The 12,955-nt window shown below is 38.8% G+C and overlaps 1 protein-coding gene across 1 annotated transcript in view; it reads right to left on the bottom strand.

Annotated features, from left to right (window-relative positions):
* ZC3H13 (zinc finger CCCH-type containing 13) overlaps positions 1 to 12,482 on the bottom strand; it is a 43,216-nt gene extending 30,734 nt beyond the window's left edge. Inside the window, exons 1-4 of the mRNA XM_088521040.1 lie at positions 12,314 to 12,482; positions 6,541 to 6,663; positions 5,997 to 6,106; positions 1,154 to 1,265 (exon numbers count right to left, since the gene is read on the bottom strand). Coding sequence (XP_088377166.1) covers positions 1,154 to 1,265; positions 5,997 to 6,106; positions 6,541 to 6,657 — 339 coding nt within the window. The 5' untranslated portion in view covers positions 6,658 to 6,663; positions 12,314 to 12,482. The remainder of the gene's footprint in view (positions 1 to 1,153; positions 1,266 to 5,996; positions 6,107 to 6,540; positions 6,664 to 12,313) is intronic.
* Positions 12,483 to 12,955: the final 473 nt, after the last annotated feature.

Here is a 12,955-nt window from a genome sequence, read left to right as displayed (position 1 = left end):
AAGTCAAAAGTAAAAATGACATCCAAATTAAGGTTGTATCCAGGGGAAAAAAAAATTATAGTAAATTGCTGATGATGGTTGGAAAAAAAACACTTTTCCCACCATTCATGTTCTCAATAACTAAACAATTTGATCAATCTATTAGAAAATAAAAGAAACACTTAAGTAAAAAAAAAAAATAGAGACTGAAACTTTACGCAAATTAACAGCAACTGAAAACATGATTGGAAGGTAAGTCATTTTGTTAATTTAATGATAACAGCTGCTGTTGATTTCTGTACACCTGACAGAATCCATTTTACATAGCAAGTAGAAACAGACCCAGGGAAAAAAAAGAGAATGCCGTTAATATCTGCAGAAATACAATCAAACTTTCACAAAGAACTTTTAACTGTTGTTTTTATGATGACAGTCTTAAAAAAAAAATAAAAAGACACGATGAAAAATATGAGGAACATGGTCATGCTATTGTTACATAGGTGCAGTGCACACTACCAGCTCTGCCCCTTCGTAACATCAGTGCAGGAACAGATAACACAATAGATAACACAGGTTTTTAAAAAAGTAGCTTCTTATATTTGAGAGGGGTAGGGCTGCAGAAAGATGCTTAGAAAGTGAGAATGATAATGAATCAATTGGTTGCAAAATCCTAAAGTGAACATTTGAGATGGCCAATGAGTATGTAGGGGAAGGGGGAAATGAACCAGCACAACGGCGTGGTCTCCTCAAAAGGGATTCGGGACAAACAAAATGCAACTGGTGTCAGGATGCAGGTAAATGATGGATACGAAGGGACATGGGTGAAAAAAAGAAAAAAAAAAAAAAAAGGGGGAATGATTGGATTTTTTTTTTGATAGTATCATAAAGTTGCACTGTTATTAAATGCCTATGTATCAGTATTCATAGCATTATTCAGTCTGTGGAATTCATAAAAATCTTTGAAACCAGATCGGAAAGTAATAGAAAATCGCAGAATAATTGAAATAACACATCTGTTAAGACAATTTGTAACAAAATATGCCACATACTATGTACAAAAAAGACCAAATTTATATAACATTTTAAACGTTACAAGTCACCACGATCAAGTTTCTAGGACACACAGCCCAAATGCTACTGAGTGATTCTGGAGTTTTGCAGACTCCATTCTTACCCTAACAGGAGAGGAGGATTCCTCTGTATTTCGTTTCTGTGGCTCAGCCTCAACGTCCTGACGTTTGTTCTTCATTCTTTCTCGAAGATCCCCTGTTGGCCTTTCTGGCGACCTGCATAACGCAGAAACATAATATAACCAGTTCTATGGAATTATTTCTAAATCAACTTCTAAATCTTTTAACTCTTTTTGTTATCGGTATATACAGAAAGATCTAAACCTCCCACCCACAAAGTGATGACGATGAAGAAAAATACTGAATTCCAACAAGTTCAAGCATTCTATTAAGAAACCCCTTTCAGACCACCAAGAAAGATTTGACTCTAGGAAGAAAAATACATTATGGCTCAGTTACCATTCCTGATCAATTCAGGTTATGCTAGCCTTTTTCTATCATGCAAATCCACGTTATGATTAGTCTTTAGGTATCTTTAGGTATCTTTAGCCTTTTCTGCATTTTAAACTGCACTGCTTTTGTGTGTGTCTGCATGCGTGTGTACGCATATACACCCACACACTTATTTACATACATAAAAATTAAAACAGAGCCAAACCACTGCAGACTGGCCAAAACGGCCCCACAGAAGCTCAACTCCAAATAAGGATGAAGTCCATCAGCTGAGATCACCTGACCTAGCTGCTCTTCTCCTGTGACCTCAAGGTGACAATGGCAAAGAAAAGAATGTTGTGGAACATCAGAAATTTTCTTTTGGAGATCTTGCTTATTTTGTATTTTGTAATAGTATTATTATTATTATTTTTAATAATAGAATAACTCTACTACTTCCACAACTTCATAGTGCATCTTCTACAACAGCTACTACTGAGGTGCAAAGGGTGAGGGTGCATACACTGCTACAAGATATCTAAATATTTCATTCCCTGAATCACAGATCAACAAATTCTTCTATCCCTTAGGGGTTAAAAGAGAACAATAATTGCATTTAGACAAATTCATAATCACAGGGGATGTAGGGGATGCTGCAAATGACCTTTTGGTTCAAGCAAGCAATTTATTCTTCATATAAATCTAGGTAGATATTGAGTTTGTTGCTTCTGTGATAGCTGTTAGCCATAATTACAGCTTCTTATGTGAGATGGTTCTATGAAGGTACAGACCAGTACAAATTAATTTCCTTTAACAAATCATAAAGAGATGCCAATATTCCCCTAGTGAATGAATAACGACATTCACATTTGCCTCATTTTCCAAACTAAATTAACGTTTCCATTTAGAAACTGCTGTCTTCCCCACTCCCCATTCCCCTGGGGCAAAATCCATAATGAGTCAACTTTTGTTCACAAATTTTGCATAAAAATATTTGGTTTTATAACATGATTGCACTGCACACACTGGATGCACAGTAACTTGTTTTGACTTCTTTTTTTTTTTGAATGTTTTCTATATTAAATGCTTTAAATAGCATCACAATGTTAAATATGATAGGACTCAAGAAGAAAAAGACCAGTGACTGCTGGTATTTTTAAAAACATTTAATTCTTCATGAAATTCTAGATCAAAGGAGAGGAACAACACAGTAGCATGCTGTTTCTTTTGGCAGTAATACTGATCAAATAATATCCAGCACACAAATATAAGCAAGGTATATTTTCCTTCCATTCACGACTATCATTTTTAAAGTATCAAGCTTTAGCAAAGGTATGATTCAAAGTATTTTATTAAGTCTAGAAACATAATTCCTTTGCATTATAAAAAACTAACTCCCTGAAGCATCACATACCATGAGCAACCTCAACAAAATGCCTGCCAACATCAAAGTGGCAATTCAATGCCTTCTGGTCAGTTAATTACTAATACTCTAGCTATGGCACAAAGGATCTGGGTTTGTGAAACAAAATTAATCTAAAAAGCAAAGAAATTGTAGATAATGTATTAGTGACACTCTTCCTCGAAAGCAGTAATTCCCAGGGAGGAGGGAGAGGAGAGAAAGAGATGAAAGAGAAAAGCAAGAGGACTTGCACAGAAGGTAGGTTATGAACTTGCTAGGGAGAGAAGATACTGTGGTACTATTAACAGAGAGAGAAAGAGAGAGAGAGAGAGAGAGAGAGAAAACACCACATGCACACACATCCAACAATTTCACTCTTCACTAACACCTTTTCCAGTGTGGAAGGGAAGAAAATACTTAGTTTATTATAGCATTATTGAAGTCTACTTTAAGATCATTAACGTCATCAATCACAATAATAAAATAAATAAAAATAATAAAAAACACTGGAAGTTGTTGTTTTTCATAGTGCTGTGAAATAACACTGGAGCAAAATTAAAGTAATGGAAACAAAGCAAAAAGCACAAAACTAGTCAAAACTAGACTGAAGTTTTGTCAAAAATTTAAGATAACATTACTCAGGAAGCCATGACTTTTCAGATATTCTGGCTTAATGCACAGAAATTAAGCTGGCTTATTAACAGATTTTTTACAATTTTAACTTTACTGTTTGAAATGATATGGCTAGACTGCAAATGGTAGAACCGTTCATAAAAAGGGCTCCACATATGATGCTATACATTGAAAGAGCAAAGCTACTAATGAAAAATTTATCTTCAATTACCATTTTGTGTGAAATGCTCATACATCAATAAAACCAAAAATGACAATGCAGAATTTTACCATTTCAAACTCTAAGTAGTGGGGTTAAGCAATTATCAACTGTTCAATTGCAACAGTTCAACAAGCTGTCTATGGAGAACTGGAGTACGTCATAACAGTGCCTCCTCATTCCTTATTTCCTTACCTACTTCAAAACATCAGGAACTGTTCCCTAGCAAAGGAAATGCACTGATTTATTTATTTGAGTATATTTAATTTTGTGAGTCTGTGTGTGCACCTGCGTGTGTATTCATATAGAAAGATGCTAAAATTCTTGGTGTCTAATGTACATATTGTAATTCAGTGCTCATGAGATATTGCCCTGTTCTTCAGTTTCATGTACAATATTAGCACTCTTTAAAATCCTTCAGTTTATCTACTATTACTGACAATTTGGTCTGGCTTTTAAGCCCATCACTTAACACTGGCGGAATAACATGAGCCTGACACAAGCTGAGCTCTGGCTAGCGATACTCACTGCAAGTGTATAGTTCTTCCAATATTTGAACTATTCTATACTAGCAGACCTATAACTGCAGCCTGGCTTCAAAAAGTGGCACGCAGCCTGGCTGCAAGACCTGTCAGTGCATTTCTTCACGTGACCCAGCTAAACATGCCTAGCTCCCAAGAACACAGCCCCCCACTTGTATATCCAATGCTTCAACTGAACTGATGTAGAAGCAGCTTGACTTACAAAAGACAATAAATTTGCACTTAAAATACCTGGAAAATATTTGCAGACATGTCTGCAATGACAAATGATGTGAAAAATGCCAAAATTCTGCAATGTACACAAGACAGCTTTTTCTGTATCTCGCCTTTGTCAGTTTGAACGTGGGAGTTGGTAGGTGTTCTTTTCTCCCCCCTTTTTTTTTTTTAACATATCAGGCAAGCAAGCAACAAGAAGCCAAGCAACAAGACCTGTTATTTGACTTTTCCATATAATCCTAACAGGAGAAAGTTAGTAATAGAAAGAAGTAAACCAGCATTAGTCTTAAATGTCAGTGATAACATCAAAGCAAAAAACTAAGCCTTAGGCTAGCAAAGAAATGTCACTTTTTTTTTTTTTTTGAAATTACCAAGCAAAACAGTACTGAATGTTCCAATACTGCAAGCAAGGTGAAAAATGACATTCAATATGTATTTGTTTTTAAATTTAATCTTTATGAGTAAATCACTCCTTTTGTTTTCCCTATTTGGAATATTCAGCACAATAGAGTGAGATCCCTTGCACACTGAAAGGAACATTAAGCTCAGTGAGATTCTTTGTAACCAGTTGCTACCCCTTTAGAAGCAATAAAAGATGAAACGAGCAAAACCAAGATCATCCTGAGAGTTCAGCACAGCAACAGAAGAACCACAACCTCATGCCAAGCTTCCTGATTGACCTTCACAAAGTTACCCAACTTGGATGCTCCAGTGTGCCCATCCATATAAAAGTGACACTGACCTTACTGTAGCATTATGAAGCATAACTATTTGTAAAATATGAAGTGCTCATACAAAGAGACACCAGGTGAAAACTCTGCAGTCTTGATTGCTCTTTACAGCAATCAGTCTTTATTGTTCTCGCTATACTTAGTTTCTATTAACAGGCATAGGGTTTATGCCACATAAAGGGCACTGAGAAACACCACCTTTTATAAAGATAATAACGTATGAAGGGGCATATAAAATGTATTCTCTTCTCAAATATCAGCTTTTTGAGCACCTCTTTTGATAGAGGATATTTGCCATATACCTGACATACAGTAATGAAACTACTTTTTGAAGACAAGTGGGGTTTTTTTACATCTAGAGAAAAAGGACTCATCAAACAATATTGTGAAGGCAGAGGGCTGCAAGTTTGTGAGTACTGCTGTAAGCAGCTGCAAAACAGCCAATTTAGTACAGGACAGAAACGTACATCAGAAGCTGCAGCGGCAGTATGTACAATTCATTTATTAAGGTACTTGAAATTCCTATTTCAAGTAATGTAAGAAGTTAATCTGCATCCAGCGGACTCCTTTAATTTTTGTAAATTACATACACAAAAAATCCTGAGAAAACTCTCTGAAAGTTACAAAATCAATTATTTTGAGCAGCTTCACAATGCAATTGGTTATTGCTAAAACATACCATTAGGCACACCACAGCATTTCATTTTTTTTTTTTTAAAAAAACAGAAGACATAGTTGTAAAAGCTATTTTCCTACAGCATGTGAAGAATTCAAAGTGAGTTCTTGATTTACCTTCTATAACTGCTGCTATAGCCTTTACCTCGTGGTGAAGGGCCATGTACGAATCTACATGTGTTCCCATAGAGGCAGTTGCCAGTCTTCAGCCAGTTACGGCACTGTGTCTAAGAGACAGACATCACTGGGTGAATTTCACACTCATTTCTGGAAATACCATTGGTATGAGTGTGGCAGAACAAACAAATGACTCCACATTAACTCCCATTTATCTGTAAGTTCTGTCCACCAGTAATTTCATTCATATAAAAAAAATTAAAAAAATCAACAACGAACATGAGGTCTGGCAAAGACTTTAGGTTGGTGAAAATACTATTTAAACGCACAGTACTACTGCTCCTCTCCAAATACTGAGACAATATACGTTATTTGAAAAGTCTAGTAATAGTATTTTGAACATCCATGTGTTAAGGAGTTCTTTTCACCATAATTAACAACAGTGACATCTGAGTATTTGACAAACTACTCTCTCCCACCATCTAGGTCCTGGAAAAGAAGAGGTTGGGATGGGGAGGAAAAGAAGAATACTTTTACAACTCACCTCTGCAGTACTTCCTGTGCTGGGTCCAAGCCTTTCAAACACACTGGGTCTTCGGGATGTGCTATCGGATATGGTCTTGGTATTTTCCACTGTGACCTTCCTTCTAATTTTTGACATTTTGTACTACTTCAACCAAAAAAAAAAGCAAAACTGTAAAATCCTTCATTTTTTTGAGCTATTGACACTGAACTCAGAGTAAAATACTACTATATACTTCGTAAGAGTTGCTGCAGAGGTGATGAAGAAAGGAGAAAGTCATAAATTAATGGAATGTACCTAATTACAAGAAATGCCTCCATTTTGAGCTCTCAGCTCAACACCAGTAACGATTGTTTTTCACTGTATTCTATGACCTGCTTTTGATTCTTCAGCTTCCCTTTGGGAAAGATCAGATGATATTCTATTCATTCAGAGAGCAAACAAGACACAGAACATCTGCTTTCCTCGATCAGGTGTTTTCGTGCAACAACTCAAGTGACTTCATGTGTAAAGAATATTAAATGTTACTTCACCAACCTCTCAGAAACAGGTTCTGACTAGTAAAAACATCTCCCAGCTTCCGAAAAAAAAATCTCCAAACAGATCTCCCATGTTCCTCCCTTTGCTGTGTGTGACAACCAACTGAAAACCAACTTGCCATCACCCACACGCTGCATTCTTACTGCTTCGTTGTTTTACAATTATTTGGAACTGCTTGAGTTCAAGAATGAAGCGATGATATACTCCTTCAGATACCTCCTTTTATTAAAGAAAAGATTTTGAAGTGGATACGGCTTATGTTTGACAAATAAGGAAGCCACAGTTCATCTTACCTGAGTAAGGACGGAGTCATTAAATACAGAAATAAATTATATACATGTTTAAAAAAAAAAAAAAAGTAGATACGGGGCACCAGGGACAGGCTACAGAAAGAGGGCAAAATGGTTTTCAAACTATATTCCATTCTCTGAATGTTATTGATCTGCATGAAAATAAAATAAACCTAGGAGAAGCTGCCTGGACCTCTGCTAACATCAGTGTTCTGGAACTTGTTAGCTGGAGCAAGGTGATTGCCAAACACCCAACCTTCTACACTTGTGCTGTCTCTTCTGCTCCCATCACCAAGAGATCACTGGGTTTAGAACATGCACACTTAAATTAGTTTATTTTCTCTTATGCTCAAGTAAGAGTTATCAATGAAAAGAAACTCATCTCTACTGTCAGAAGTAGACACATTTAAACTAACTACCAGATTGAGTTAATATACATTTTTAGTGATTTCAACAGTGACGTTTCCATAGCATTCAGATTATAAGGTCCCACTGCAGAGCAAAACAAAATATATATAATGTCACATTTTATATGCATGTATACATTTTTACATTAGTGTAACCTAGATTTTACACTTGATATTTCTATAGCGTCTATTTTTTTATATTGTACTTTAGTGGAACTTCATTATCTGAATCCCACAGTTTCTTTTAAGAACAAGACTTCCCTGGAGGTCTGACGTCCATGCACTTCCTACAGAAAAACCTGTGCTTACCCTCTTGCTAAGCACTTTATCTCCTTTACAAACAACTGGAGACAGACAACTTCAGGGATATTTTTCAGAAGTGACTAATTCTGCAAGCCTGTAACTATTTGAAGGGTTTTATCTCATGAGTAACATTCAGGTAGCCAAGATGCTCACTCGGAGAGGTAAGTAGTTAACCATGTAGTATTTAAGTATATACTGGACATTAAGAACAATGGTTAACATTAATTAGTGCTCTGCAGGACGAAAGCAGACAATAAAACAGAATTTGTGAGGAGTAAGGAATTATTTGGATTAGTAAAAACTGTGGGGAATAGAGAAGGCTTCCAGAAAGATCTAACTAAATAAGAAAACTAACCGAGTAACACAACAGCAGATGAAATGCAAATAAATATAATGTAATGCACACAAAGAGAAATGATTTTTATCTAAGTACTTGATGAGTTCAAATTAGTCCAGTCTTTTGAGAAAAACAATTAGGAGTCATTGTGGACAGCTCAATGTGCAACAGCAGTTATAAAGTCTGACAGGATAAACTACTAAAGTTAGAAAGCAAAACACCACCACATCTAATCTAGCTGATCACCCTTCTATTTCAGGATTGTTCCCTGCTGTATTTTAGTAAACAAAACACTGGATTTGTAAGGTTTCATGCAGTTACACCCTTTAATTGAGGATACAAAAAAAAAATACTGACATATGCAAAACCATTTTTAATAAGACAATCACATACCAAATACTGAATTTGGTTTAAATGGTTAACAGTAAAAAAAGAACCATTATCTGAAACAGAAAAGGTTAGAAGAACGGCACTGGCAATGGCATAGGGAAAGGGTTTAACACATGAAGGACGAGTAAAATGAGTGCATCTAATACATAAGTAAAATACACAGTGACATGAGAGCAATATACAATATATGAATAAGAAAAAAAAATCTCATTCAATTTGCCTCTCAATATGTATATTCTTTTATTTTCAAAGAAACAGAGGCAATTTTTTCCCCAAATGTTACTGTTTATCACATAATTACTTTTCTAGCATTCACTTGCACAAGAAATTATGATGATGACTAGGCCTAAAAAGATAGTTAGAAGCATAGAGAGGATAAAGGGGGTAACATCATCATAACTGAACAGATCATAACTGAACAGATACTCTCATTCCAAATTCCTAGTTTCTCATAGTTTGATAATTTCTTAGAAAGAAATTGAGGGCAACATCCCACCCTGCATGTCCAAAGTTTTGTAGGAAAACCTCTTTTTAAATAAAATAAAAAACTGAAATGTGAACATAATAAAAACCAAACACTCTTTCAGGTAGCACTCCAACAGCTCTATTCTTACATTCTGGTCCATTCCCACAAATTTGCAATAGAAAAACAGATACTTTATCAATAAAAAAGACATTTCATGAAAAACTGTTTCAAGCAAACGAAAAACAGCACGCTGTGACCACGCAGCCTATCACTTTCTATATGTACAAAATATCCCATAAGGGTCTCACTTCTGCGATCGGATCTGCATGGTGAGATTTCACTTGTAAGAGAATCTGCCTGTAACACAGGCTGCAGGATCAGAATGTGGACACGTTGTCCAGAGACGAACTGAGGAATATTCACAAAGTGAAACATACACATGTATGTAACTTGAGAGACTGTATCTGAACATGCCATCGCTCCTATTTTCATTCTTTGAAGACCAAACAAGCTCAATATACGAAGACTCTATTAAAATATCACTGCAGCTGAAATTTTAGTTGCAAAATGGCACTCTTGTACTAGTGACAAATAGAGAAATTATGGAAATGCCACCCCTCCTCTTCGCTTCTAACCAAGTAGCACAAGAGAGAAGGAACAGAAATTTTAAGAGTGCTTTATTCCTGATTTTTTCATCCAGCAAATTACTAAGTAATGAACAGAAATGCAACATGCCCTGGAAATTAGAATTACTTGCTCAGTTCTTGCACATTTTCATGTTACATTACCCCTGCTGATCACAGTCCTTCTGTCAATCCCACACTCATCAACAGTGCAATTCTTTTTCTTTACATCCAGCTCCTGTCTCTTTGAACTATCATCTCCTTATCAAACATCCAGGTAGATCCCACAACAACTACCATCACAGACTGAGCCTTAAATACTTAGATTTCCAGTTCCAGACTTTAGATAACTACTACATTTTAAAATAAATTTCTATTTAGAAAGCTACAATACATTTCTCTACTTCAGGTACATAACAACATTATTAAATAGATTTAGGGGCATCTTAGAACCTGCAACTTCTGAGAACTTACTACAACTCACAAACATAACCAAACCTATAATTTGAAGGATAAGACAACATGGAAATGCATTTTATCCTCTAAACTAAATTCTATAGCTGAGATTTTAACTGTAACGGCTATAATGTATCACTTATCCATCCATAAATAGGAACCTTTTTAATAAAAAATAGAAATATTTTAACATCTGGATAACTCAATTCACTTACAGATATAGCTGTATCATTTTAGGAAGCTTAGGTTTCCAGGGTAAAGGACAATCCATTTTGCTACCATTACTACCATTCGAGCTACACTATAAATCAAGATTAATAAGTATATAGACTTGAGGGAAGGAGGTTTCCTAGTGGGCCAGCAATTGAAATCAATGAAGAATGGTACAATTTGCACAACATGTAGTGCACTTACTATCTGTCTTCCATATGATAATACATATGCCACAATCAAGAAAAATATATATATATTTTTTTTAAGAGAAACCTAACCCAGTCCTTCGCAAAAACTAATTCAGTTCACAGAGAAAAAACTAGTAATGCGAAAGTTACAAAAATTCAGCAACAGCAAACTTTGTGAAATCTGTAAGATGAAACCCATTTAACACTCTAAGACATCACTTGTAAATATGTAAATGGATGTGCACGCAAGCGCACGTGCACACCACAAAGTAAATGTTACATCACTTAAGAAGATCCTACTTGTAAAGTGATATATAAGATCCCATTTAAAATAGCAAGAAAAACTTTACCCTGAAAATGCTATGGAAGTTCTGACACAAACTGATTAGGTATACGAGGATAAACTAGGTCATTGACAAATGCTGACAACTAAATAATTGCTTGGAAAGAGAGAAAAACATCAAAGTTCCCTTTTTTCTAAATGGTTTTCACCTGAAAGGTTTTTTTTTTTCCTCTAATTACTATTTTAACATTTCCATGTCACAATACTAACAAAATAGTGATATTTGAAAGAACCCTGCTGTTTCACTATCCAATAGTGCTAAAAAACAGTAAAACTGTCAACCAACTCTCAAAAAATACTCAAAAACTGGTTGTACTTTTACTTAAAGTACTTTTGTGCTTTAGTGTGATGTTTGCTAGCATTCTTCAACTGACACTGTCCGACAAAAAAAAAAAAAAAAAAGGAAGTTATTCCAAGTTTACTTGTACAGCCTCCTGCCCACATTGCATCTTGTTAACTTGAAGCTATCCTTCTAACTGTAGGGATGATAACTATGATAATTCTATTCTTATAAATCTAAAATTATGGCTGGCGTTCTAGAGAGAGATAACAATAAAGGTGAGGCCCTAGAAACATAAAGGAAGGTGTTAGACAGTGTGTCCTATCCTGTCTAGCAAGGTCCTCGCGCTCGAGAAAGATGTTTTCCCAGCTCAAGGGATGTTGACAGCCCCAAGCTCTGCCAGCGACAGCCCTCACGGCCCGGGATGCAGCTCATCAGGGCCGCGCAACCTCCGGCCTTGCGGCACTGGCCTGTCCCGCTGCTGCAGTGAGCGGGGCGGCCACCGGCTCCCCGTCACCACCGGGGTTCAAGCAGGCGGGCAAGGAAGCAAGGGCACAGGGGGCTCCCGAGGTGAGGACACCCCGAACGCCACACACGCCTGCCCGGCCTACTTCAGCTACTGTCTGAAGCGATGGCCATGAGTTTATTCCCTGTCAAAACTGGGGTCTCCCTGGCGCTTAATGCAGAAACCAAGTTGCTTCCAGCAGGGGCGGGGAGGGAAGCGGAAGAGGACCCCTCCGAGGTGGGAAAAAAAAATGCGGAAAAAAAAAACAGGGGAACACCACAGACTGTGGGGGAGGCAGCCCTCACTGCAGCGCTGGCTGACGGCGGGGACCCCCCGCGCTCCCGGGAGCCCTGAGCGCCCCCCAGGCCCCGGCGCAGGGCGGGGAGATGGCGGCCCGGCCCTCCCCGCTCACGGCCCGGCCCGCTGCGCGCCCGGCCGCGGCGCCGCACTCACCTGCTCCTTCCGCTGCCGCGCCGCTCCCCGCCGCCTCCTCCGCCGCCGCCCGGGGCGGAGAGGGTGGGAGGGGGCGAGGGGGGAGTCCGTCCTCCCGGGCCTGGGCGCCGAGCGACACGGAGAGCAAGACGAGGAGCGGCACCCGCTCCCGCCGCCGCCGCTGCCGCCGCCTCGACGGCGCCCGCCGCCCCCGCCCTCCCCCCGCCGCTGCCGCCGCCGCCGCCGCCGCCGCCGCGCGCGAGGGACGCCGGGAACGCGCCGCCGCCGCCGCCGGTCGCTGCCGCCGCGCCGCCTTTCCCGGCAGCCCCCGCGCTTCCCGCCGCCGCCGATGACGCTGGGGAGGGGCGGCCCTGCCGCCATGCTGGGGGCGGGCGGCCGTTACGCAGCCGTTGGCCTGCGGCGGGGGGGGAGGAAGGGGCGGCGCCCCGCCTTTTTTTTTTTTTTTTTTTTTTGAACAGTTTTAAAAAAATAATAAAAGCGCAAACTGTTTTACACGGGCAGTGCAGCGACCTTCTGCTGAGGGCTGCAAGCCCGCTGAGTAGCGTTAGCAAGTGCTTCGCCAAAGCAAGGCGGGCAGAAATGCTGAAAGTTGTTCCACAAGCCCTTGCTCTGTGGGAGGGCCGGAGATTGGGGCGATTGGGG

Source organism: Tinamus guttatus, unplaced genomic scaffold, assembly GCF_059628265.1.
Source record: "Tinamus guttatus ecotype Peru unplaced genomic scaffold, ASM5962826v1 Tinamus_guttatus_pri_ptg000112l, whole genome shotgun sequence".
NCBI lineage: Eukaryota > Metazoa > Chordata > Aves > Tinamiformes > Tinamidae > Tinamus > Tinamus guttatus.
The sequence above is the reverse complement of the archived record's forward strand: the minus strand, read 5'-3'. Positions and strand labels throughout refer to the sequence as shown.